At 41.5% G+C, this 25741-nt stretch overlaps 1 protein-coding gene across 1 annotated transcript in view; it reads left to right on the forward strand.

Annotated features, from left to right (window-relative positions):
* The window catches only part of PREP (prolyl endopeptidase), an 89465-nt gene extending 79809 nt beyond the window's left edge, over window positions 1-9656 (forward strand). Inside the window, exons 15-17 of the mRNA XM_014964437.1 lie at window positions 1434-1565; window positions 6046-6202; window positions 8556-9656. Coding sequence (XP_014819923.1) covers window positions 1434-1565; window positions 6046-6202; window positions 8556-8850 — 584 coding nt within the window. The 3' untranslated portion in view covers window positions 8851-9656. The remainder of the gene's footprint in view (window positions 1-1433; window positions 1566-6045; window positions 6203-8555) is intronic.
* Window positions 9657-25741: the final 16085 nt, after the last annotated feature.

Below are 25741 nucleotides of genomic sequence, written 5' to 3' on the forward strand. Positions count from 1 at the left end.
TTGAGCAAAGAGTGAGATTTGCTTCTACTTTATTGCCACACCCTTGAAGAGCTTTTTTTGTTATCCCAGTATTTCTCTCTTCAGTGGTCTTGTTAATGTGAGAATGATGTGTGTTTATTAAAAAAAAAAAAAAAAATTGAAAATTTACTGGTCACTGTGCTGTAAGATCTGTATGACTAAATGTCAGAGTTATCTTACCAAACTTTTGCAACATAGAAATGAAGCATGCAGTGTAAACTGGGCATCTAGCATCACTGGAGAGAAAGGAGATAAAGAGAAACCTCCAGATAAAAGCTCATCTCACTTATTTTAGGGTAGAGTTAATTGTCCTGGAGGTTCCTGGACCATAGTGGGATCCTTAGGCAATTAGTTTAGAATAAACGTACAGCTTTAAAACAAAGTAGAAGGAACCGGAGTTCCACTTCTGCATCCACTTACCTGGCTGTACCGCAGCGTTTGCTACAGGACTATGAGGATTTTCTTCCTAGTTCCTGTTTCTTACTATCATTTAATTGGCTGAGAAAGAACATACCAGGTCTTAAGGTAGGATAACCTTCCAGGAGAAGTCAGTTTTAGTCTCTTGCCAAACAAGCATCTAAAGCAGGAAGATTATGAGATTTGGTCAACTGTGAGTTCTCTGGGATGATATTCTTCTGCTCAAATAGCTGAAGGATTGTAGGGCAAAACCATCCTTTTCCTTCCCTGAGCCACCCTGCAAAAATTTTTTGGTTTGAGAACTGGAAGTCTTACCAATTATATCATCTGGACCTACGTTTTTAGTCATGATTTATTCCTCATACATCTGATGGCATTTGGAATTTTGTTCAATAGGATGGCAGCATCTGAAGTTTTTCCATACCAATATTTTGTGAATAAAATTTCAAACCAAGATGCAACTCTGAAGTCCCTTCTTGAACATAGCCGTATATTATTAGACTTGAAGACAACTAATAGAAAAAAGTAAATTACCAGCCACTATGTCCAGGAAATAAGAAGTGCTTATTTTATATAGCTTATTTTATAAATTGAAGCTTTACTGCCTTAAGAAGCTATCGCTGAGTTTAATGCTGTTAAAGTCCCATTACATCAAACCTCAAGCAGATTGTATGTGGTCATTTTGTATATATTTTGCAATGCAAAGCTTTTAGCTTTAATTTTACTGGTGAGGAACACTACCCGGCACTCACTCCACAGTGTAGGTATGTATTATTCAGAATTTCTGAAAGCATTGGAGTTATCGACAGAAGTATCTTATACACTCTTTGTGTTGAAAGAATATCTCATTTTTGCTATCTTTCTGAGCTGCATCAATTATTAAAATGTTCGTGAAACTGGAATTGTTGCCAGGTATTTTTGCACACATGTTTTTCTGAAGAAAAAGGGTATCAAATGGGTTTTATGCCATCAACTGATTTGTTTTATTTGTGTGCTAGGTGGTATCTTGGCCAACAAACAAAATTGCTTTGATGATTTTCAGTGTGCTGCCAAATACCTCATCAAGGAAGGCTACACATCCCCAAAGAAGTTGACAATTAATGGAGGCTCAAATGGGGGCCTCTTAGTCGGTAAGAAGTGCTCCTGTATTTCCTGGGTTTGGTACTGGGTTTATCAAAGTAACCAGACAAAAACTTATGAGATCCTCTTTGCAAAAGTTGCCAGAATGTCAATGCGTTAATATGTACCAGGTGTTAAATATATACAGTGGTACTTCATATGCTGTTTACATAGGACATCTTTCTTAAGGCCAACCATTACAAAATAATTACCAGATAACCAGAAATCTGTTATGTAGCGTGAGGAAACTTTGTGTGCTCTGTAGTGTGAGACAGAACCTCATGTCCTGCAATCCTCCATCAGCATTTGTCATTCACTCTTTCTGCAGTCATCCATTCTTGTTCTTAGACAGCAAATGAAAAGGTGACAGTTCTGCATTGAAAGCCTTTGTACAGGGATGTGTAACAATTTGACTACTTTCACTGTGTAGCTAAAACATGACCACAAATAAAATCATGAATGTCTCTGGTGAGAAATGCACAATTGCAAGTGCAACTACTTGAAAAAGTTGTGAGCTTTTGAGGGACTGTGTAAATGTAGCACTTTGTTACAAATGCATCTTGTTCACATATAATTCACCGCTGTGTTCTTAAATTCAAGGAAATTAATAGGCTCCTCTTAAACAGAAAAGCTTGTCACAAAAATGTCTCATAGTCTAAGGAGTATTTAAAGAGCTATGAAACTTATTTGTGATTAAATCTCTGTATCTGAATGTAGTAGAAGGAGGTGATTTTGTTCTGTTTTGAAAAGAGAAGGAAGCACAACTGAATAATATTGGGGTTTGCATTTTTTTAAACAGCATCAAAGGCATGTGACAGTATGACAGAGTTGAGCTACTCATGTGAGAAGGAAAAAAAAAAGCATTTCAAGTTCATAAACCACTGATTTATAGAAAATGAACAGATTTATGAGGCCCACTTTTTGTTTGCTCTTCTTTTTATACTCCTCCTTATTTATCTGCTGCTGAATACTGGCTCTATTGATTTCATTTTATTTTTCAGAGAACTAGCATCCAGTATAAGAAACAGGATTTGAAGTTGTGTAGATCTTTGGTCTAAGCTATCTTGGCTATTCCTGCATTCTTGTAATTAAAAAGCAGTTGTTTTCAAGATAATTAACAAGTACATGCAAACTTACATTTTTTGCTTTCTGTTTATATACTTCTGCCTTAGAGGTGGCAGGAGGTATTTGTGTGCTGTAAATAGAGCACCAATAGAAATGGGAGAATATGGTAAAAGAATAAAGGGTACGTACAAGCATTGCAAAAGTCAATTTTGTGTGAGCATAAATATACGTTTGGAAATGCACTTAAACTTTCAGCATGACATAGCTTCTGAGCTTCTGAAAATACTGGTTTATGGTTACATGGACTTCCGTTTCAGTCAGGATGAGATTCATCCTACCCAGCTTTAGTCATCAAAAAAACCCTGTATTTTTGGCTGAACAAGTGAACTGGGCTCCTTGTTTGGGTAAGGGGAAGCGAGTGACATCTGCAGAGTGTACGTCATTCCGGTGGGGACAGCTGTTAGGAATCTAGACCTCCCTGCTCTGAAAAATTAGAAACCTTCCCTTGCACTTGCAGATGGATTACAATCCAACTGGATTCCACACTCTTGATGAGCCAGAAAGGGATTTTCCTTGACTGGGTAGCATTAGGTGAATTTAGGAAATCCTTGGAAGTGCTTTTTTCATCAAAGCAGCACTAAATTTTGCAATAGCTTTGCATGCAACACTGGAGAGCGTAACTTCTAATTCAGGTGCAAGGACCCGTTGCCAGGTTTCTTAGTTCTCATTTATTGAAGAAAAAACTGACAAGGAAGAGCATTGTCGCTCTTTGAAAATGCGGTTTCCTTTCGGTGTGACTCACAGGAGGTGTCTCTGAGGAGTGCAGAGCCCCCAGCTCTTGCCTCATTCAGCTGCAAAACAAGACTTCCTTGTGCTGTGGTGGTTCCCAAGCCCCACAGCTGGGAGCTGAACACCCCTTTCACGCAAACCCAGCGTTTGACCTCTCGTGTTTGCTTGGACAGACAGTTCTGAGGCTTTGAAATCTTACTTTTTGTACTGAATTTTAAAATTCAAAGTATGTGTAGGGGATTAAAATTCACAAAGAAATTGGTGTTCCAGGTTACAGCTTATTAGTGTATATAATTAAGTATTATGGCTAATTAAAGGGGTGCAGTGGGAATGGATGAGTGTCTCCGTAAGTGATTTCCTACTGAAGTAACTAGGGAACTAGGAGTAGTAATAGTTTATAAAATCCTGAGCAACACACAGTGCTTCAAGAGAAACTCTGCAATAAAGAGTAATAAAATTAAATGTTATGACAATTGGTTTGGCTTTTTTCCCCCTACTAGAATATAATTATGAAAATGACTTAGAAAGGACAGGACGAGTTAGCATAGTTACGTATCATAGATGACCAGAAGCAAAATGGCATCATTCAGAAAATAGAAACCACGTTCAAATGAAGAAAATAAAGTGTAAACTCTGTCAGGGACTGACAGACCACAGGAGACCGATGAGCAAATTGCTTCTGATATAAAGATTAGCAGTGAAAGCTTTCTGTGTGCATCAGAAGCAGCAAACTGGCCAGAGGATCTGTGGGTCTTACAGGTCAGTGAGGTGTAAAAGGAGCACTGAAGAAAGATAATGGCAGAGCAGAACTAAATGGTGTATTTGTATTGATGCTCCCTCCTGAGGAGCGTGGGGAGTTCCCGGCAGCAGAGCCTGTCTTCGGGGGGAATACTCTGAGGAGCTGACTCAAGCTGAAGCATCAGCAGAAGAGGTTTTGGAATAAATCAAATCAAATGAAAAGTAGTGTGTTGCCAGGACCAGATGGTGCACACACAAGAGCCTAAGTGAACTCCGATATGAAATTGTTGGCTACTAAGCCTGAATATCTGAGGAACAGAAGGGGGCAAGTGTAATGCCAATTTTTAAATGGTTCATGGTGATCCACAAGCTGCAGATGAGTAAATCTGACTTCTCTAACGGGCAAACCAATTGAAACCAGTAAATAATAGCTGACACGTAAGGAAGGATTTTGCAGGCTGAAGTTACATCTTGCAAATGTATTAGAGCTATTTGAAGGAGTCAGGGAGCTTTTGACAAGGTCCCTTATGTAAGACTATGCAAGAAAGTTCTTGCTGAGCTGGAAGCAAGGTCATGTCATAACAATATTCTGGTTTGCAGGAGGCAAAGAATGCAAATAATCGACCCATTTTCACAATAGACAGAAAGGAGGAGATAAAAGAATTTGGGGAACAGTATACGTAGGTGTGGATGGGTGCACAGTGATTAGCTCTGAATTAAGAAAGGGATTCTGGGATTCAGTGTGGTAGTTACATGAAAATCTCAGTGCTCTTATTTCTTGAAATACAGAAAGGTAGGGGAATTGGTAAAATCACTACGCAACAGATTTAAATCAAGCAACAGAAATTGCAATTGAAGAACTTAATGCTACAGGATATGATGAACACCAGATGAATGAACATTAAGAAAGGAAATAGATGTATTTACAGAAGACGTGTGTTTTGATGGCTGTTTAACGAGACGGCTGGAAATAACTCCCAACTCAGGGAAAGCCTAAACAACTAGTTCAAAAGCTGATAATAGGAAATATCTCTGAGTATTTGCTTAACGCCTTTTGCTAGAGCATCTGCCAGTTGCTACTCTTGTAAACGGAACACTGAGCTAGATGGGCCTACTGTGATTATTTTTAAAATATTTGAGGCAAGCATTATTCTTAAAGAAATCATCCCTTCCAGTAGCAGGATGATGGGCATCATTAAAAAAAAAAAAAAAACCCACAATGGTAATTTGCTGTATTAAAATTATATTTTTCCTCTGATTTTGTAGTAATGTGCTTTTATCAAAACTTTTTTTGGGTCTACGTAGTAATTATCAAAGAAAATATCATCAGTAAATGGAGGGGGTTTGGTCCTTGATGGCGTTTTCTTTGTTGATACTAATATTAAAAGTTTAGACAGTGAATGGTTTAGGAAACTTCATTAGTCCAAAAGCTCACATATTTTATTAGTGCATTTCTCCTTTAAACCCATTTTGCTGGTTTGGAAGGCAGTTTTCAAAGAACAGCATGTTTGGTGCCTGAAGAACAGGGAAATAGCTTTAAAGCTCTTTTGAAAATGCCGTCTTTGGGAGTTTTTAGCCACTTGTGTATTTGCTCTCAGTTTTGCTTAAACATCTATTTGACTTCATATTCACTAGCAGTCTTCTCCCAGTGCAATTGGGTTTATATCAGATATTTTATACTCCAGTTTTTTGGCTTCAGATGTTATATTGTAGTCTATGTTTCTTCTCATATTGTTTTAACAGTTTTACATCTGTTTGGGGTTTTTTAAAAAGAAACTTGTAGTTGATAAAGGACAGCTTTTAGGAAGTTGGCCTTTCATGAACTTGGCAGTGGACCTTTCACTGCTGAGCTTAATTTTTTAAGATACGAATAATAATTGAATTGTTTTCATGTCAAAGCTGCCTGTGCCAATCAGCGCCCCGACCTCTTTGGTTGTGCCATTGCCCAAGTGGGAGTGATGGACATGCTCAAGTTCCACAAGTACACCATCGGCCATGCTTGGACCACCGACTACGGTTGCTCCGACTGTAAAGAGCAGTTTGAATGGCTGTGCAAGTAAGTGCCTTTCAGTACTTCTGTGATTGTTAAAATGCATAGTCTGCTCCACAGTTCCAAGTTGTCATGATCAGCAGTTATTCTAAGAATTATTTCATCCTTTCACATACTGGATTTGAGGAGTTCAGTGTTTCCTTAGAAGTCAGTTTTGCATGGAAAACTATCTTCAAAGCCTTGTTGAGTCAACTGGTCATATTTTCAAAGACCTGGTTCTACTAGCAGCTTTAAGAATTCTTAAGGTTTTCTTTCTGAATAATGACTCCTTTAGGCTGTTACAACAGAATATTCTCAAGTGAACCACTACATAAATTATATGTTTTTTATGATGGGGAAGAGACAATCACCATTGTGAATTCTGTTATACAATGCGGATGAGATTTATTTGTTGAACGGCAGTAGACCATAACAGGATATTAATTCGTTTCTTAACTCCTTGCTGAGAGGTCTGGAAAGATTATTTTAAGACAAAAAAAAAAGGGATAAGAGAGGCAGCTGTGTGAGAACAGAAATGATCTGCACATTGGATATGGCTAATAATGAGTGTGTTAGAATAAGTGCCATCATTTTAAAATACTTTTCTGGAACCTCGTCTTTTGTTACTGCATTTTTATTCCTTTAATAATGAAAATTCACATTGCAAGAGAATGCTTCAGACACACTAAACAATTTGGCTGGTCTGAAATTTAATAGAGCGTTTAGATATTAAAAAGTACATGTGCTTATAAGCACACTGAGTTCTAACTTGATCTAAAGTATTAAAAAAAAAAAAATAAAAATCAATGTCAAGTCCAAATACCAGATGATCAGTTGAGCCCATTGTAATTAGATTGTTTCAAAACCTCTGGTTGTCTAATTTAAGCTTTTAGTGGCAAACATATTTTTGTAAATATAATGCACAAACAATTAACAAATTTCATAATTAATCTTTTATCAGTAGATAACTTAGGTCTTAGATAAAAGCTTTACTGTTATAAAAATGATCCAAATAGTCTTCATGATTTTGGACACTGAAACTTTCCTGCACATCTGTGAATTCAGATATTCTGAAGAGGTGAAATAGAAGCAAAGTTTTAAACTAATCTGTGATTAGAAATGCATCTGTAGGAAGGAGTCACTCTATACCTAGTTACACACGTGCTTACAGAATCTCAATGCACAATTTTAGAAACATCTTATATGGCAATACCTGAAATGGTTCTTTGTCTCCTTTTCAACAGCTGGCAATTGCTTATCAAATGTAGGAAACTATATAGCTAATGTTGCTTAGATACTGCCTTTACAGATACCCAAAAAATACATAAGGCAAATACAGTAGCATGTAGTGTCATTTAAATACTTTTCAAAACAAATCATAGTCTGCAAATTCACTTACATTGTTCCTTAGATGAAAATGAAGAAGCCAGGAATCCATTAGGTTAGACGTTCAGTCCCGTGTTCTTATGGACTTACTTAATGGATACTCCTCCAAGCGGGAAATTCATTCAAAAATCAAAATTTCCTTCTGTATTTCCTCACATGAAATGTTGGCGGGGGCGAGGGGATAGTATCCTACTCTTGATTTAAGGAATGTAACATTCTTCCTAGGGGTAGCTTTCTCTAAACAAAGTATGAAATAGTTAGACGGAACTCTTTCTGACTTATGTTTCATTTCTAATGCTAGAGAGTACTTTGTGTTGAGATATGTAGATGCACCTTTTATGTTGCGTTACAGTAGCTAAAAGGTGTAAATTCGCCTGCAAAGAAAACAAATTTTGAAAGTTAGATTATTCATTACTTTAAAAATAGGAATTGAGGTCATCTGTCAAAAGCAGGAAAACTTACAGTTCTCCTTTCAGTTTCCTGCATGGTGTTCCCTCAGAGTACGTGCATGTTCAAAGGTGGCCTAAACATTGGAGGGAGCAAATTTCATAACTGTACAGAACTTGTGACATCAGAGACTGTTTCCAAATCTGCATGGGAAGAAGCCATCCACACGCAGACCTGGACTACATATGAATCCCAAGAAAAAGTCTCAATTTCCATATTTCCTAGCAGGATGGATCCTACAATGGACTTGACAGCTTTTGCTGTAGTTTCCCCGTTGCTGGTTTCCAATATTTTTGGCATTTCTGTGAGATATATGCATATGCCTCTCTGAAATGAAAGAAATGTAGTTGCTTCACATTAGAGAGACAGACATCTGTGGCCACTACCACGGAATTGGTTGCCAGTAGTGCAATTCTGATCTAGGCAACTGAGAACTGCCGCATTCTGAGTGCTGCTGTCAGATGCCACCGTGACGATTCCAGAATGAGAGGACCTTCTTGTTGGGTCTTGAGGAGAAAATATGTAAACGTTTGTGTGCTCTTCTCAGGTACTCTCCACTTCACAACATCAAACTACCAGAAGAAGATGGCATCCAGTATCCCTCTACGCTGCTTCTCACAGCAGACCATGACGATCGCGTGGTCCCTCTCCATTCGCTGAAGTTTATCGCTACTCTGCAATACGTTGTGGGCCGAAGCCGTAAACAAACCAATCCGCTTCTCATCCACGTCGACACCAAGGCTGGGCACGGAGCAGGAAAACCAACTGCTAAAGTTATAGAAGAAGTGTCAGATATGTTTGCTTTTATAGCACGATGCCTAAATCTTGAGTGGATTGAATAGGCAAAATGCTTATTACTGTCTCCTTTAAAAAACAAGGGCTTTAACACCATTTAAAACCAACCAGACTACTACTTGGTGTAGTACTTACATTTAAGAACTGCAGTTTAATATTTTATTGATCCAACCTGCTATGGAGTTTTGATCTTCCCTGTGCTTCCCTCTTTTTGGTGTTTCTTTGAATTTCTTTTCTACTGCGTTCCAAAGTACATTTTGAAAAGCATGTTCAAATGAATAGCTGAGCTACTGTCGGTGCTGTTTGTGAACATTTAGGTTCCAGAGTTTAGTGCTAGTTGAGCTTATTTCCTGTAAACAATTTTAATGTATTTTGCACCTATAAACATATCCAGATCATCTGTAATTAAATGTAAGTACTGTCCACATACAAGAACTCTGAGCATACTTTATTTACACAGTAACTTATTTAAGAATGTAAATTGAAGGTGTTCAGTGATAACCATGAAATACTGATGAGACAGTAATCTGGATAATGAAATCAAATATTATTAAAAATCTTATATTACATGCTGTTCATTAGTGTGTTACAGTCTATAATAATGATGTTGCTAAATTGTTCTTTCTTTACAAAGGGACTTCAAAATGTCACCAGTTTTCTCTTCTGTCATTTATTTCCACTCAGAAGAGAAAGAAAATTGCAGGCCGGAAAACTTGAAGAATTCTTAGATTCTCATTGTAATCTCAGTCAAGATATACAAATACTCTTAAAAAACTTGACTGATGTTAGCTCTTTATTTCTTAAAAAAAAAAAACAAACAAAAAAAAAAACCACAAAACCACAGATTTGTCCAGATTGTTCAAGTTCCATTTTTCCTGATGCCTTTGACAGAATGTTCTCTAGCAAGCCAAAATCTGAACATAAGCATATAACCTAGATCTGGCTGCAGAACAAGAAGAGCTCGTCGTCCGACTCCCTAATGCTTTGACACAGACACAGTATTTGAACTGCCATTTCACATCCTTCCCAGCCAGGCTGTAGAGCTCTCAAGTAGATGTGAGTATTTGCCTACGAGCTGTCTAAGCTCTGACGCACTGCAGCAATTGGGGTTTGATTTTGCAGAGAAAAAAAGGCATTTTACCAATTATTATTAGTCGTGTTGCCCCTTCAGAAAACACTGCTGCTTCTCACTTTCGGATAAATGGATATATTCTTAGGGGATCATGCTCGTCATTATGCTCCTACTTAGACCCTAAGGGCTGTACTTTAACTCCAGGCTCATCAGTTTCATCTCTAAGCCAACAGTGTCCTCAGCCCTGGAAGAGGAGGGAGTGGTATTTCAAAGAGGAGTAGGCTGCTGTAAACAGCAGTAAAATTAAAAATAAATTTGCATCAGATTCACTCTGTGTTTCCCTCGTGCTCTGGGGCTTCTGCTGATTCCCTCTGCAATCCAGGAAGGATCGTCCCTCCAAGGCCCTTATGCATAACTTGATTTTAGGAGGATTTGGGGGGGAGAAAGATTTCTGCTTTTTTATGAAATACCACACCTGAAACCTAAGAAGTCCTGTAAGAGTCTTATGCTACATGAACCCAAATCTGTTTTTAAGTGGAAATAAATGAACTTTTTACATATTGCTTCTTCTGATACTCTTCACAACTAATGTAAAGGTATCTTAGTTGTCTTTGCTCCCATGAGAATACATTTGCATCAGTGTTGACTTATGTGAAAAAGGTCAGAAGTATTTTTAAAAGCTGAGAGTCTTCATATTCTTCACAGAAATAAATACTTGAATTCCCTTGCATTTGAGTTAATTTAGCTTTTAGTAGCTGCCAAAAAAAACAAAAATACTGACATTAGTCAGTGCTGCACATCAGCGGAAGAAAGGCAGCTGGTCTGGGGATATGTAAGAATAAAGGACGTGCAAGGCAGAGTTTGGGGACACCTGTTCCTGGCACCTCGGACTTCTCCAGTTTCACCAGGATTTTCTTGACCTGACTGTGCTTTGCCATCTGTCTGAAGGAAGGCAGGAACACAAGCAGCAGCGCTTTGGATTCGATACGGCACACAACAGCTTCCAAACATCTACGTTGTCAGGTCATTTATTTATTTTTACCCCGAGGTAGCCCCTCAGGGTTGCCTAAAGATCTGCTTATAGACTCTTCCTGACAACCTCTCCTGTGAAGGGGTTTTCCAAGCCCAGTAGGATTTAGGGGGAAGGGCTGAGGGAAGTATTTATTTGGAAGCCAAGCTAATAAACAGCCACCCAATGCTCTGCCAAGTTCTTCCACTTTGAAAATCCTTAGCAGACAGCTTTTGTGCAATTGCCTCTCTGTGCAGACCTCTCTGGATTTGGATAGGCCGTGCTGTTTGAACAGCCAGGTTTGGCAACTTTGTTCATTTCTCCGTATGTTCTTTTAATTACTTCTCCCTTACTGTTACTGCATGCCAGGAAAAGAAAAAGCATCCCTCTGGCTTTTTTTTTTTTTTTTCCTTGCCCTTGCAGGAAGGGAGAGATGGAGTAGCCTTCCAATTCTCACCTCTCTGAAGGGAAGCAAGGTGTGTCCTGAAGATAACATTTTTTCCTGAATAGCCATTTCTGAATAAGCTCACATCTTTGGTTTATTCATGGCAGAGAAATCGCAGTGGAAGCTGGACTAACTGCTGGCACCTGCAGAAATGAACTGAAATTCTGGACTAGGAGAAGGACTGTGATTTGGCCATTTCTCCTAATTTTCCATAGGAAGATTAACTGAAAATTCAACGTAGGAAACTAAAGCTGAGCAATAATGTGTCAGTGAGAATCTTTATTCTGTAGACACCCCTCTGCCTTGCCAGCAGGAGTAACAGGCAAGGAACAAACCTGGTGCTCGTGCCCTTACCCCATAGCAGGGCAAGTTTAATGCTGGAAGTCCGAATGGCAGGAGTGAATATGTGGTGATTTTCACTGAAGGTTTCTAGCTTCAGAATATAGGGGAAATAATCAGAAGAAAAGCAGTAGAAAGGGCTTGATTTTGTAGTATTCATATTGATCTGACCCTTTCAGTACTTCAGGAGGCTGGATGAACATTCACTGTATGGGTTCTAAAATAAGTATCCTGTTTTGCAGCATCCCTCCAGAAACGTTGGGGGGAGGCAGAATTTCCTGGTTTTAAGAAACAAGATTGTATTTGAAATGTAAGATTGCACACAGTGAAGCTACAGACCAGCTGTAGGCTGAGCTGCCTGAAATACCTTATTTCAGCAGGGACACCTGGACTCATAGGTGGTAATTCCGTTTAGTTCTTAGCATCATCGTTTTCACCCTGCTTTTCTTTCCGTGCAAAGAGCTGTACTTAACCTCTGACATCTCCTCAGTAGAAGAACAGATGAACATGAAGATATATTGCATTTCAGTAATGCCATCAAATATATTCTCTTCTCCTGTGGGACTCTGAAAGTGTCAGAAGACAAGAGCAACAGTGAAAAAATTGTTTGCCACTTAGCAGTCATTGAACAACTGTGAGCACACCAAGTAACAGAGGAGTTTATTTATTAATTATACACCAGTTTTAGAAGTTTGGATGAGAATGCTTAGCTGGTGAAAAACTGCTTTCCATCCTGCTTTATGCTTTTAGGCAGTTTCCCAGTGTGCAACAAGAGCATGTCATTTTGACAGCTAGTGACAGTGTGCTGTAGCATGGACTGTTGTTTCCTTCTTGGGGAAAAAAATTAATAAGAAGTTCAGGCATTTCACTATTCAGAATCCTTTGGAGCTGTAACAGGAGCAGATAAACAATACTTAGTGTCTTCTATTTCAAATGGAACAGTGCCATTTCAGGAAGCTCTGTTGTAGTAGAACAAGCTTTGAAACGTAGGTATGTGCAGGTGCCCATTTCAGTAGCTTAGCCAAGCTGTTAAGCACTTCCAATTACATATATTTATGGTTAATAATTAATATTCTGCTGCTTAAATTGCTTTTCAGTTAGTTTAAAGCTTCTTAGTGTGAAAAAAAGGTGTTTTCATGATAAATATAGAACTGGCATGAAGCTGTAGACCTAAGATCATTTGTAGGCACCCAAGCCTCAGCTCTTGAACAGTTTACCTTTCATCTTGCATTTCACTAGGTAGACAAAGGTACTGAGAAAAATTTGCATTACAGTAAAAAAGTGAAATAAACATTTGTGATCACTAGCCATAAATGGCAGAGCTTGGGAAAGCTTTATATTTGACTGTACATAAACAAACCTCCAGCTGTACTTTGAAATTAAAGGCATTACTTTTCCTGATTAGAGATGCTCAGACCTCTTTGAGCTTCCAGATCCAAATCTGACCTTTGCAGGAGCACCCATCACTCAAAACGCTTAAAAGCCAAAGTTCTTGAAATTCCCCATATTCGCGATGTGGTTATCCTCCAGCAAAGCTTCGGCTGCCAAGGACAAACTGGAAAACATCCTCCTCTCACAGATGACAGTCACTCGCACAACAACCCAGTCATTAAATAGTTTGCTGCCGTGGGCCTGCTGCCCACCCTTCCTGCCTGGTGGAGCCTTCCAGGGCCTTTGTGCTTGCCAGGGGAAGTCAATGGAGGGGGAAGGGTACCAAAGTTACAAAATCACTTCCAGCTAATGAAGTGGAAAGCTTTTTTGCGACCATTTCGTTAGAGGCTTTGGACAGCTTTTGTTATTTTCAGTGCTTGTTGCCGTTGGTGAGAATTAGGCAGCCTGTTCTGCCAGCCAGGGACAGCACTGCTGGGTGAGAGAAAGAATTGCCCCAGTGGTGGATATCACCTGGAGAGGCATTCTGGAAAACAGGCTTTCTGGTCGTCAGGGCTTAACACAAACGTGTGCTGATTCCTGCTTTACGGCTCTAATTAGGTGCAATGGAATACCCACCACAGCATTAACTGCAGAGCGGTGGTGTGGCCTTTTCAGTCCCTCAGAGGGGCTGTGGGGGGCAAGACGCCCATTATAGAAGGACCATCAGAAACACGGGGAGCAATCACCAGCCAAATATAGATGAGTCCAGCTGCCAGAAGCTGGGCTTGAGATGTGCTGACTGTAGCTCGCCCCAAGCTCCTCCATCAGCCGTTGGGTTGGTGTTTAGCAGTAGCCACCAAACCACCAAAGTTCTCTATTTGGCTGGTGTTTTGGGAGCCGAGGATAAACCAGTGACTTGAGGAGGGATGTGATAGATTAGATCATTTAACCACTCAGCCACTCCACCCTGCCCTGCAGGCCTTGAGGCAGAAAGGCTTTTTGGGTTGCCTCTAGGGCAGGGTGCCTTAGGGCGGCCGCCACTAGTGGCTGAGGGCAGCAGAGTTGAAATGGGGGACAGATTTGGTTGGGTGAGTTGGCTTGTGATCTAAATCTAAAATACTAAGGCAAGGCAAATATTCCAGGGATCTCCCATTTCCCAGTAAATACTAAACTACGGAGATGTCACCTTCTTTCTGTTTATCCTTCTGGGTCCTAAAATGCTTTATTTGTCTCACCTCAGAGGCTTCTTTGAGTAACGGGGAAGGAGGAGGGATCTTCTCAGGCTACACGTACACATGGGTGGGTTTGTTCAGCCGGGCAGCTAGAGGTTGTACCTCACAGCTCCTGACTTGGGCCTGTGTTTAGCAAATGTGGCCCATTGTAAAAAATCTTGTACCTCTTTAAACAAATAAATCTCTCTTTGTCAAGACAGCTTCCAGCAATGCGGACATCTGGTCAGACTCAAACAGCTGGTGATAAATCATTCTGGGAAAATAAAAACACATTTCTTCCTCTACTTTTTGCCCAGATATGATATTCTTCCAGCTGACAACAGCCTCAAGGCAGAAGTCTGGCATTAATCATTTTTGCCTGGCTGCTATGGTAAAATTCATAGGGTCCTACAGGGCTGGGGGCGTGCAGCCCCACGTGTGTCCCCCCTGCAGCAGGCAGCCCGGTGTCCTGGGCTTAGAGACACAGGACTAACTTTTCCTCTAATGCTGGGGAAAATTGCACTTTTAGAAGACTCTAGTGTCTGAATTTGTGAAAATATTTTCTTTACAGCCAGCCAGGCTCTGTGAGATTCAAGGTTAGTGTTTTCGAGCCTTGCCGGATGCAGGGATGAGGAGGCGCAAGGCCTGGGTGTTTGGCCCAGGCTGGCCAACAGGATTATCTCATACCATGAACATCACATTCAATATAAATTAGAAAAGTTTGCTGCATAGCTCTCTCTCCCTTGATGGTGGTAGTGCAGACAACTCCTTGCCGTGGTGCCAGACCCCTGAGCCCTTCCCTTCCTCCTGAAGCCGTTGCGCTGGCAGTGTCCGCCATTTGCTGTCCCTGCTGGGAGTGCACAGCTTCCTGCTGATAGAACTGGCTGAGTATAATTCTTGTATATCTTATATCAGGATTGGGATTAATACTGGTTCTTTAGTATTATTGTTAATTGTTTAGTCTTAGTCTATTAAATCTATTTATATTTCAACCCTTGTGTTTCTTTGGGTTCCCCGATTCCCCTTTCCGGGTGGGGAAGGGTCATTGGGTGATAGAATTATTGTCTAAACGACAACAGATTGTTATGGGTGAAACCCATAACAGCCAGTGACACCGCACCAGCAAACCTCTCCACAGGCGAAAACACCCTGCGAGGTGGAAGGGCTGGGAGGCTCATGGCAGCCTCTGCAGTGCAGAGCCCAAGAAGGACTTCCCGGAGAAGGGCTGCCGGTTCCATGGCCCCATCTGCCAAGGGGAAGGGCAGCTGCTGCCCCTGCTGTATTTAATACCTCTGTCGTCGTCCAGACTAACATGCCGGCTCGCGGAGAGGCTGTGCTGTCTGTACGGGTGCCAGAGCAACGCCGACACTTGACGTGGGTCTTGGCTGCCGAGGAAAGCGGGCTTACTCGGGAAATATTTTCGGAGCAGGAGGTCTCCAGGACCACCTGCCCTGCCTCAGCAGAGGGCCTGAATGCTATCAAATTACTTTCTTTTCCTTTAAGTATAAACATCTCCTGTACTCAAAGTGTGTTTCTTTTCCTAGGTTTATTAGCATACTCATCTCATTTGTGGGTTTTCTCCACTATTCAGAATGACAACAGACCCCTAGGGAAGCTAATCACTCTTACATTCAAGCCCTAGAAGATCGTGCAAGCCCTTTGGGAGGGCATGTCATCCTTATCTCCAGCATAAATTTTGTTGAAAATGCCTGTTTATCCTGAAAGCCAGCTTCCCAGGAGTCTTCCTCTTTTACAACCAAAACATGGAGCTGATCTCCATGGTTTGCCAACCCAAATGGTCCCTTACAGACCTACAGATAACTGAAGGGAGATGCAGGGAGCAAGAAGACCCCTCAAACCAGTAACAGCAGCCCAGGATGAGGCAGCTGGGGAGCCCCAGCCTCTCCAGGGCTTACCAAATCCTTCCACTGTCTCATTTCTTTGAGCCATCCTGCCGTGCTGTAAAGCATGAGGCTGGCAGGAGAAAAGGCACGCAGGGGCCTGACCCTGCCATCGAATAACCAAGGCCTGTCATTCAGTGCAAAGGAGAGTCCAGCTCAGGTCAGGGCTCGGGCACAATGGAGACCTTCAGCTACCAAGGGAGCTTTCTGGCCTGCATGAAAGACATTTCTGGAGGGAAGCAATGAATTGACAACAGGGTTTTCTGAACCACAGTTTCAGACTTAAATGCCTAGAGCCTGTCTGACATAAATCCTCCTATTGACTCTGAGTCCGTATCTTACAGCAGCAGCATCCTCCTCATTCTCCCATCCCATCTCTCTGCACTGTATTACACGTTACAAGAATATCTTCTTTACCTGCTTGGAGCTCCGCAAGGTGCTCTCATCTTTCCTAATCACATTACACCTGCTCATTTTTCATTCTTCAGCCTTCTTGCTGTTTTAACCTTGTCAAATCCTTGAATTACCTGGAGCTTCAGCATGCAGGAATCATTACAAAGCTTATGGCAAAACCAAACAAGCTGCAGGCTCACACACACTCGCACACACGCAGAGACCTTTCCTTGGGGCTCTGCTTAATTTTCTCTCTGCTTTGCTCCAGATCACTTATTACAAATTCAGAAATCCCTTGAGCCAGTTTCCGAGGACTAGCTGTTCTCCTTGAGTGACATATGGTTCCCACATACATGGCCCTCCAAAGGACTATGCTTCACTCAAATCTTGTATCTGGGGTGCAATGGGGACCTGAGACAGCATGATTGTTTTCCATGGACGCCTGAATCTCACCCATCGGGAATGTTTGGTACCAGCGTTACAATTCCCATTCTGCCCTCTGGTTTTAATCCCTGCTTTCACTGTGCTTTCACCATCTGCTGCCAACCCCAGCTGTCATCTTTTAAGGAAACACTTTCTGAGTGTTTGTCATGGCTGTAACAAACCTTCTCTCCAGGTGCTTGTGCGAGAATTGGATGTCCCTGGTTGACAAACAGTCAGCACCACCCAAGACATACCACTGCTCTGAACGTCACCCTGGCCTGTTTAATTAGCTCCTCCAGCTGGAACTTGCTGTGGTTTAGCTTCTGTTGTTTTTTTCCTTTCCTTCATTATTTCACCAGGGGCAAGCTGTCCCTACAGAATGCTGCCACCTCTTGTGCATCTCCTTCATCTTGTTCCTTGAAGCTGCCAACAAAAGCCCTTTGTAAGAGTTTTGCTTTCCACACTGGAAGACATACAGCCCACAGAGCTTTCAGTCCCGATGGTGGCTTTGCCTCTACAGCAGCCACTTGTCCCAGTAATTGTCTCAGAGGCACAGGCCCCCTGAGGCGACGTGATCTTCTCCTCCTGCAGACTCTGTGCCGTTTTCATTACTGCATCTTTTGCGGAGACACAAGTATGTCTGGCACTACATTTCCCTATTCTTATTTCAGGTAATCACAGCCAGCAAATCCAACAAAATCCAAGAGAGTGGAGGACTTTGGGGATCCCTCAAAGTGAATGACTGGCCCCCAGCCCCAAGGTTTTCAATACTGGAAGCCAAAAACCAACTGGCAGCAGAAGGCAGTCCTCATCTGAAACACAAGTGGTGTGGAACTTCCATTTCAGCAATGCACTTTCAGATCAGACCCAAAACCAGCAGGGAAGTCTTCATACAAATGTATGAAGTTGCAGCGTAGATGGTGCAAAAGGACCCTCAAATCCCTTTTGAGATATTTCAATATATCTCACCAGGGCAGTTCTGCCACTGCTAATTTTGTGCCTTTATTTAACTGAGTCCATGAACAACCCTGGGAACTGCAGGTCGTTAATTATCACAGCAACCTCAGTGAAGGGACGGGCGAGAGCACACCTTAGGGGATGGCCAGTGGAAGGTCTGCGCGGTGGGTAGGAAGGCGGGGAGCTGTGACCTGTCCCCGGGGATGCTCCCCAACTGTTCCCATGCCAGCAGCTCGCCCTGTGGAGTCCTGCAGGCTTCCCAAAAATAGTGGCTACCTCCCAGCCCTGCCCCAGGGGGAGGCTCAGCGTTTGAAAAGTGGCAGCCTGGCACCCTGCTGCGCCTGGGAAGTCCTCGCCTAACCTGTGCACTACCCAGAAAAATATACTTGCAAATACATTTCAAATTCAACAAACAAACAAACAAACAAAAAAAACCAACCTCAAACTCCCCAAACCCTAGCACTGATAAGGAAAAGGAAAGATGCTGAAGATATTAAGCCTCCGCTGAAATTTGGCATTGAACTGCGTTGATTCTACATTGAAAAGGTAGAGCAAAAGTAGGAAAACACATAAGAAAATGAGTCAGTCAGATGCCTGTTAGGAGAGAGTGAAAAATTAGGAATTTTACATACAGATAAAAGTGAAACGTCCGGGCATGAAAGATAAATTGACAATAAAGACTGCAGAGATGGTAAATTGGATATTGAAATCTGCACTTTCTCTAGAAACAAAAAGACGTTACAAGAAAATAGAGGCAGAGATTTTACAAACAGTGAAGGGGAATAGTTTCACACAACGCGCGATTAATCTGCAGCACTGCCCGCCACAAGACAGTGGTTGAGCACAAGACTGGGGTTGAGTGCTTAGCAGAATATTTTTTTCAAAAAGGCATATTACATGTTAATAAAAACATGCAACCATCTGTGATAGCTGAAACTCAAGGGAAAAAATCTGCAGAATTTGTAGAAGAGAATGTAGAAGGCAGATGACAGTACATGGGTCTGTGGAGGTAACTCTTACCACAGAAGTGTGACAATCCCCTCTGAACTAGAACAAATCAGTTTCATGTATAATTTACTGATGAAATTGAAAACCAAAAAAAAAAACCCACACATGAGTATTCTCCATGATGCATCCTGAGGATGATTCAGGATAGAGAGATGGTGGGAGAAAAGTGAGGAAGAGGTTGTAAAAAGGAAACACTTTGCTTCATTCTTAAAACCCTTTTCAGCCCTTGCGATCCCTGCTGGACAGGAGCCATAGCAGAAAATGACGGGAGCCATTTCACTTTTTAAAAAGAATAATATTATAAATTGTAAGCTCAAGTTTTCTTTGCATGTGACATCCCACCAGTGCTGAGATTTTTCAGCAAAAGGACTTGCACTTCTCCGTTCTCTTGTGACGCTCTGAGGTGGCTTTGCCAGCCTGTGGGAAGGTGAAGCAGCACAGTGTTTTGAAAGAGAGACACAGGTGATGGATTTAGAGATGGTTCTCAGAGATGTTTTTCTCAGAGCTAGTTTTATGCAAAGGGCTATGTACATACCTATGTGTTACTGCTCTCTTACCACTTGGATTCAGGCAAGGGTCTATCAAGAAGTTTCCTGAGTGTTTTGCTTTCTGAACAAGACAGAACTACGCTTTTGATGCCAGCTCATATTGCTAGAAATGCCTTTAAACACCTACACATCTTTTGCTCTATTCACACTTAATTATGAGCTCATTTGACAACTGACACCTAATTAACCTGATTTCCTTTCATTCTTTTTCCTCCTCTCTTCTAACGTAGCTGACTGCACTGTAGATGCTAACACTGATGCCGGTGCAGTCTCGGTCTCTGCCTTTCCGCTTCCATTTGCCATCCCTGCGACTTTTGCAAAACATGGTTTTCAGATTTCTGGCCAAACTCAGAAATAATGGGTTCAATGTCTTTCTTGGGTTTTTTCCTCACTGAAATGCATCTCCAAAAATTCATTTTTCATTGAAGAATATGTGTAATTTTTCCAGAAAAAAATATTAATTAAACATGTCTGTCCCAAAAGAGAAGCAATTTGAAAATTAAATGGCTTGGCTCTGCCAACATTTTGTGAGGTTCTTTTCCAGCAATTCACTGAATTTGTCATGAACAAATCACTGTGTGGTCCTAAAATATGGGGTCCTGTTTGCTGCTATTGTTGCCCTTCCACAGTGCTTCATGCACTAAACAATCCTACTATAAGAGTTCCAAACTTTTTCTAAAGCATTTGTAAGTTTGTGAGAGATTTTTTTTTTTTCCACCCTTACTTTTATAAAGCTTCCTCAAAGAAGAGGTCTGCTTCTGGTCCTCTGTTTTTTTTTTCCTACCAGATTGCTGCTAAAAATGTATAAGCTCTCAGCAGGAGCTAGTGCACAATATCATTAGTCAGTGCCACCCACCAAATTCTTCCCACTATCTCAGAGTAGCACTTGGGGGAATATTTCTCAGCCTCCATTCATAATCGGTGACCTCTTGCTTATTATTTTTACTGCAGTGACAGTTTTGCTGGATCAAGAGACTTCTCCACATGTCCTTTGTTAGAATTGCAGCAGTTACATTTCAGTCTCCCTAAATTCATATTTGGCTGCAAGTTTCTTCCCTGTTGTTAAGTCTCATCTTCAAATGCTTTTGCCCAGTGGATGAAAACTGGCTTTGACCCCTCTCCGGTTACTTTGTGCAATGGGGCTGCTTCACAGGAGCAGCAGGCTTTCTTCTTTTCTGGGGCTGGGAAATGGAGTGTGGTGGTAATGGCACCACAGCAGCCGAGCCCTGCCATGCTTAGGCATGATGTCCAGGTCCTGGGTACATCACCTCCCACCTCGTCAAGGGAGGGCCACCTTTGTTGTCAGAGAGCACGGTGACACTGTGGAGACGATGGGTGAAGGCAGGACTAATTCTAGCAATAAAAGGAACAGTGGGATGCTGGGAGAGGCTGCCATCCACCACCCTGCATTTCCCAGTAACGTTACTGGAAACCATGTGTGCACCAAGCTCAGCTTAAAGACGCTCAGGACAAAGTTGTCAGGATCCTAGCGGAAGATTTCTCTTAAGCCTTTCAGACAATTCAGGTTATACCATCCCGGTTCTAGTTCATTCTTGTCCACTTATGATAGCACTACAGTGAATCACATGGACACATCTTCAGAGAGAAATGGAAAATATCTTTTAGTTTGCCAGCAGCAAAAAAAAAAAAAACCAGTTAAGATTAACTGCTGTTGTCAGCGCTGTTAACAATGTCTTTTGCAGATTTGTCCAATCTTGGTTAGTGTTTTCACGCATAGTGAAGTATTAGCTATTGTCTCTGTCATAAGCAAAAAAATTCCATTTCTTCAGCAATGTGCTAAAACCCAAAAAAGAAAAATTGTCTTTCATAACTCCTGACACGATTCCATTATACTGAAAGGGAAAAGTGATCCTGTACTTTACGTACCCAGAAACGATGTCTTAAAGGCTGTGATGCCTTTGTTATATGAAGAATATTTTTCCACATCAGTGCAGTTACTGTTAGACATCACATCCATTACTGCCCTCCAAGTCTTTCTTTCATATAGTGCAGGGGTGTTTTCCGTGGAAGACACACCATGACTTTCGTGTCACATCAGAATTAATCAAAATATCACAAGAAAGATGCTTTTTTCCCTCTCAAAATCTTTAAACCTAATAAATTCTCAACAGAAGTCTGTGGTTTATAATAAACAAATAATTCTTAACTGTCTGAATAAACTACATGATACTGTTTCAGCATAGTTTTGCACCTCTAGGGTATTACAGCAAAGAGAGCTGGAGGAATCCATGACAGCTGAAGATGAAAAGACAAAATCCTTCCCTAATATAAATTCTCCTAACTTTATCAAGTTCAAGCAAGCTACAATGATTTACACTTCTCCAGAGTGTTTTCCACACTGTTTCTTTCATAGATAGAAGGGTGAAAGTGGGAATAAGAAAAGGAAGAATTATGGATAAATAAAACAGAGAATGGAAAGTGCATAAAGTCTATCCAGGGACTCCTGTTCAAATGTAATTCAGCTAGGAAGTGCATGTGCTTTATAGCTCTATGTCGTACACGAAAAATAAAGATACATTTTTATAAGATCCTTAGAAAAATAACCTATTATGTCCCACACAACTCTGTGTCAGGTGAGCTCATCTGTGATTGATAAGAAATACCAGTTCAATGGTGTGTCATTAGGGGAGCAGTTCCGTTACTCACACATGGGTATCTAGTGGCATTTGAGATGCTCTCGGGCATCCCCGCAGCCTCCAGATGCTCTCCCAAAGGCTGCAGGTAACCCAGGTCGTTGGGTGGTACGTGCCAGGCCTGCACAGGTGGGCATCTCAAATTGAGCAACCTTCTTACATCTGGGCACCTGAAACTGCCACTGGCAGGGACCAGTTCTAGATTAAGACACCTAAATTTATATGCTTACATGTAAGTCATCTAAGGTGCTTGGGGGTGTCCGAGGGACCACACAGTGCTGCCGGATAGGATCCGTGCTCTGCAGGTGACCCACAGCCCATTGGAGAGGCAGCAGGACCTGGCCAGGATACCCCTAGGCATCTCAAATGGCTGTAGTTGCTCACACTTGGACACTTGGATGCAGCCCTACGTCTCCACTGATCATACCAAGAGCTTGACTTCAGCTCATACAAGCGCACTACATGTACGCCCACAACATGGACAGTAAGGCTGAAAGACTTCTGCAAGAAAAGCCTTCAGCTGACCGGGTATTAGCCACCCCAAGAAAAGCTTAGTTATTTTTATCTCCTTTGCCAGACCAGGGTTTGAAAGCGGATGCCCAGTCACACCTCTGCCACCCAATATCCCTGTTTTGAGGAGGTTACTCATAACTTTACAATCCAAGTGTTTAAATATGTTTTAATATTACCCTGATGCCACAAATACAGAATTTATACTCTATTCACTCCCTTGGCTTCAAAAATTGAAACTGTCCAGAAGCTACAAATATAAATATAATCTTTATCAGATAACATTTTGTTATTTTCAAGTGGTTTTTGTCCTGAGATGCCAACGAATTAAACTTAGATACCAAGTTAACTCTTCAAGGTGAGTTCTTGGCAGCTGAAGCTTTGTAGTGCAAAGTTTTTCATTATCAATGTGAGTATGGACTTCAGGGTGGTTTTGGAGTTACTTCAAAGATTGGCAGCTTAGTTCATCCATTCCAGATGATGGAATTCCATTCCATTCTGGATGCCAGAGTAAGAAGTAGACTAAAAAGTCAAAGTCACTTTCTCACCAGTTCAATAAATAACAGTCTTGGCTTCAAGTGGAGAAAGGGTGGGCCACAACTCTTCTTCCTACAGGCTACCCCAAAGTCCATGAGTGAAGGAAGGATTGAATTCATGTCCAGCCATATCTCACAAGGGCAGGTGAACAAGGGCCAGTGGGTAAGAAGAGGACTAATGCCGATTCTTCATTTGGCTGTGAGGAAAATGCCCCAGTTTAGAGAAGGGGCAAGCTCTGGTGCTTATCAAAGCCTTACGACAAGGTAACCCAGCCACAATCAGATGCCTGTTTGGAGTCCTAAATCCACCTAGGTCTCAGGGAAGAATGTGGCATTTCTGTTATCATTTCTCAGACAGCTCCAGCAGCTTCCCAGGAAGTGTGCTGGGATTCACTGGTGGCTTTCCTGGGTGTCTGTACAGACAGTGGGGGCCCACAGAGTCAGTTCCAGTCCCAGAAGGTGCCAAAAAGTCACAAGCCTTGGTGGTCTGCTGTTTGGAATTGCTGCCCTATATAGTTACTCTTCTGCTGGTATGTGCGATGGTGATCTAAAAGAAGGCTTTTTTGTCTATTTTCTAAGAGATTATTTCACAGAGGAATGATGGGTCTATTTAACAAACAGTGCAAAGAGCATCTGGTCTATAGAGAAGAAAACAACAAGCTAATTATAAACAATTCTGTCTATACCTCCTATTCCCTGTTTTTTAATTCCTTCTCTGATTTAATATCATTTTAGCATTGTTTCAGGGAAATCAGATCTTTTGCTTTAAGACTTCATCTGCTCTCACTTGTCATAATTTAGAAGCTAATAATCCTCTTCATGACATCACACACAGTCACTAAAGCCCATTATGCCAAGGACAAAGTATGACAGTCTCAGGCGTGGGGAATAAGAACAACAGATGAGAGACAGCAACAGATGCAAATTAACTGCTAAAGACAAAGAATTATATTGTCCCCTTCCACAAGAAAACTCCGGGAGGAAGGAAAACAGCCCAGCAGTGCTGTCTGTACCCTGGGGACGCTTTCTAAAATCCCTCTCCCATCGTTAGCAGCAACAGAATTGATCAGACCGAAGCTTCCCTCCTTCGCAAAGGAAATGTAGCAGACTAGCAAATGGCAGCTAAAACACGGTGTTAAGCACAGCCCAGCACTTAGCGTAACCAGCACCTGCTTAGCCTTAGGTTGCTTTTAGTACTAAGCAAAAACATGGCTTTACTCCAAATCATAGTGTTATCACTTCTCCCGTGCATTTTGAAAGGATGCTCAGGATTTTTTAAACAATTGTATTTTCTTTGATCATTTCTTAAGGATAGATAGCGCCGTGAGCTGAGCTGGGTAGGAATGATAAAGCTGACTGGGATATTTTGATAGCCCCCAAGCCTATTCAGGCTCATGTTTAATGTGGTTTTGGCCAAAGGAGTCCTATGTTTACTGAAAAACCTAATGTTGTTAATAACATTGCAGTGTACTACAATAGAGCAGTGGAAATGTTTTCAAAGACTGTGGTGGTCACAAACACAGCTTTTACTCAAACAAGGAGTTTACCACAAGTGCTCTCAGCTCTTCAGACAAGGAAGGATGGTGAGCTGGGGGGAGGACAACACCAGGCTCAAATGTAAAGAGGAAAAAAAAAGGCATGTCCATCTTTTCAGTGTAGATTTCTGTTTCCAGATTGCAGATCAGGAACCACTTATTCTTGCCCAAAACTATATCTGCTTTTTTTTTTTTTTTTTTAAGTTTGAAAGAGCTTTTTAAAACATAAGAACAGAAAGATTCTTTAAGGTGATGCCTTGTCTCCAGCAGTGACTGCAAGGTGGTGTACTCCATGTACAAGAACATGGTAAATATGCATGGTCCTGCTCCCAGGTACATTCACAGCGTTCTGTCATCCTCAGCAAAGCTTTTCCATGAGCTTGTCCTATGTCCTTTGAGTCCATGCAAACTTTGAGCATCCATGGTGTCTGTGAGCAGGAGTTCACAGCCCAAGGACACCCTGAGGGCAGAACAACCTCCTGTGCTGTCAGCAGAACCTACCACCTACTACCTTCTTCTGACAGTGCCCCATTCCTCTACCAGGAGTGTGCTGTTGAGCCCCTCTTTCAATTCCTTTCGTGATTTCACAGACTTCTGTGAAGCCCCCCCCACCATTTAGGTGTGTCTTTTTCAAACTGCTTCGTTCCCTCTCTCTTTCTTCCTCATACAGAAGCAGTTCCATACTTTTGATCATCCTTGTTGCCCTTTTCTGAAACTTTTTCAGCCTTTCTATACCTTTTTGAGAAAGAAAGACCAGAATTGCATGCAATACTGAAGGGATGAGCAAATCATGGACTTACACAGTGGCATGATGATGACATCCAGTTTTCTCTCTCTTTCTTTCCTGGCAATTGTTAATACTTGCTTTGCCTCTTAGATTGTGTACTGATAGCAAGCATGAATAGTTTTCATGGAGCTATCTATCATAACTCAGAGCTTTGCTGCTGAGGGAAGCAATCAGCCCATCTTTTTATATATTAAATTAGGATTGTTTTTCCCCCATCTTCATATTTGTCTGCATAAAAT

This window comes from Calidris pugnax, unplaced genomic scaffold, assembly GCF_001431845.1.
Source record: "Calidris pugnax isolate Ruff unplaced genomic scaffold, ASM143184v1 scaffold219, whole genome shotgun sequence".
Lineage (NCBI taxonomy): Eukaryota > Metazoa > Chordata > Aves > Charadriiformes > Scolopacidae > Calidris > Calidris pugnax.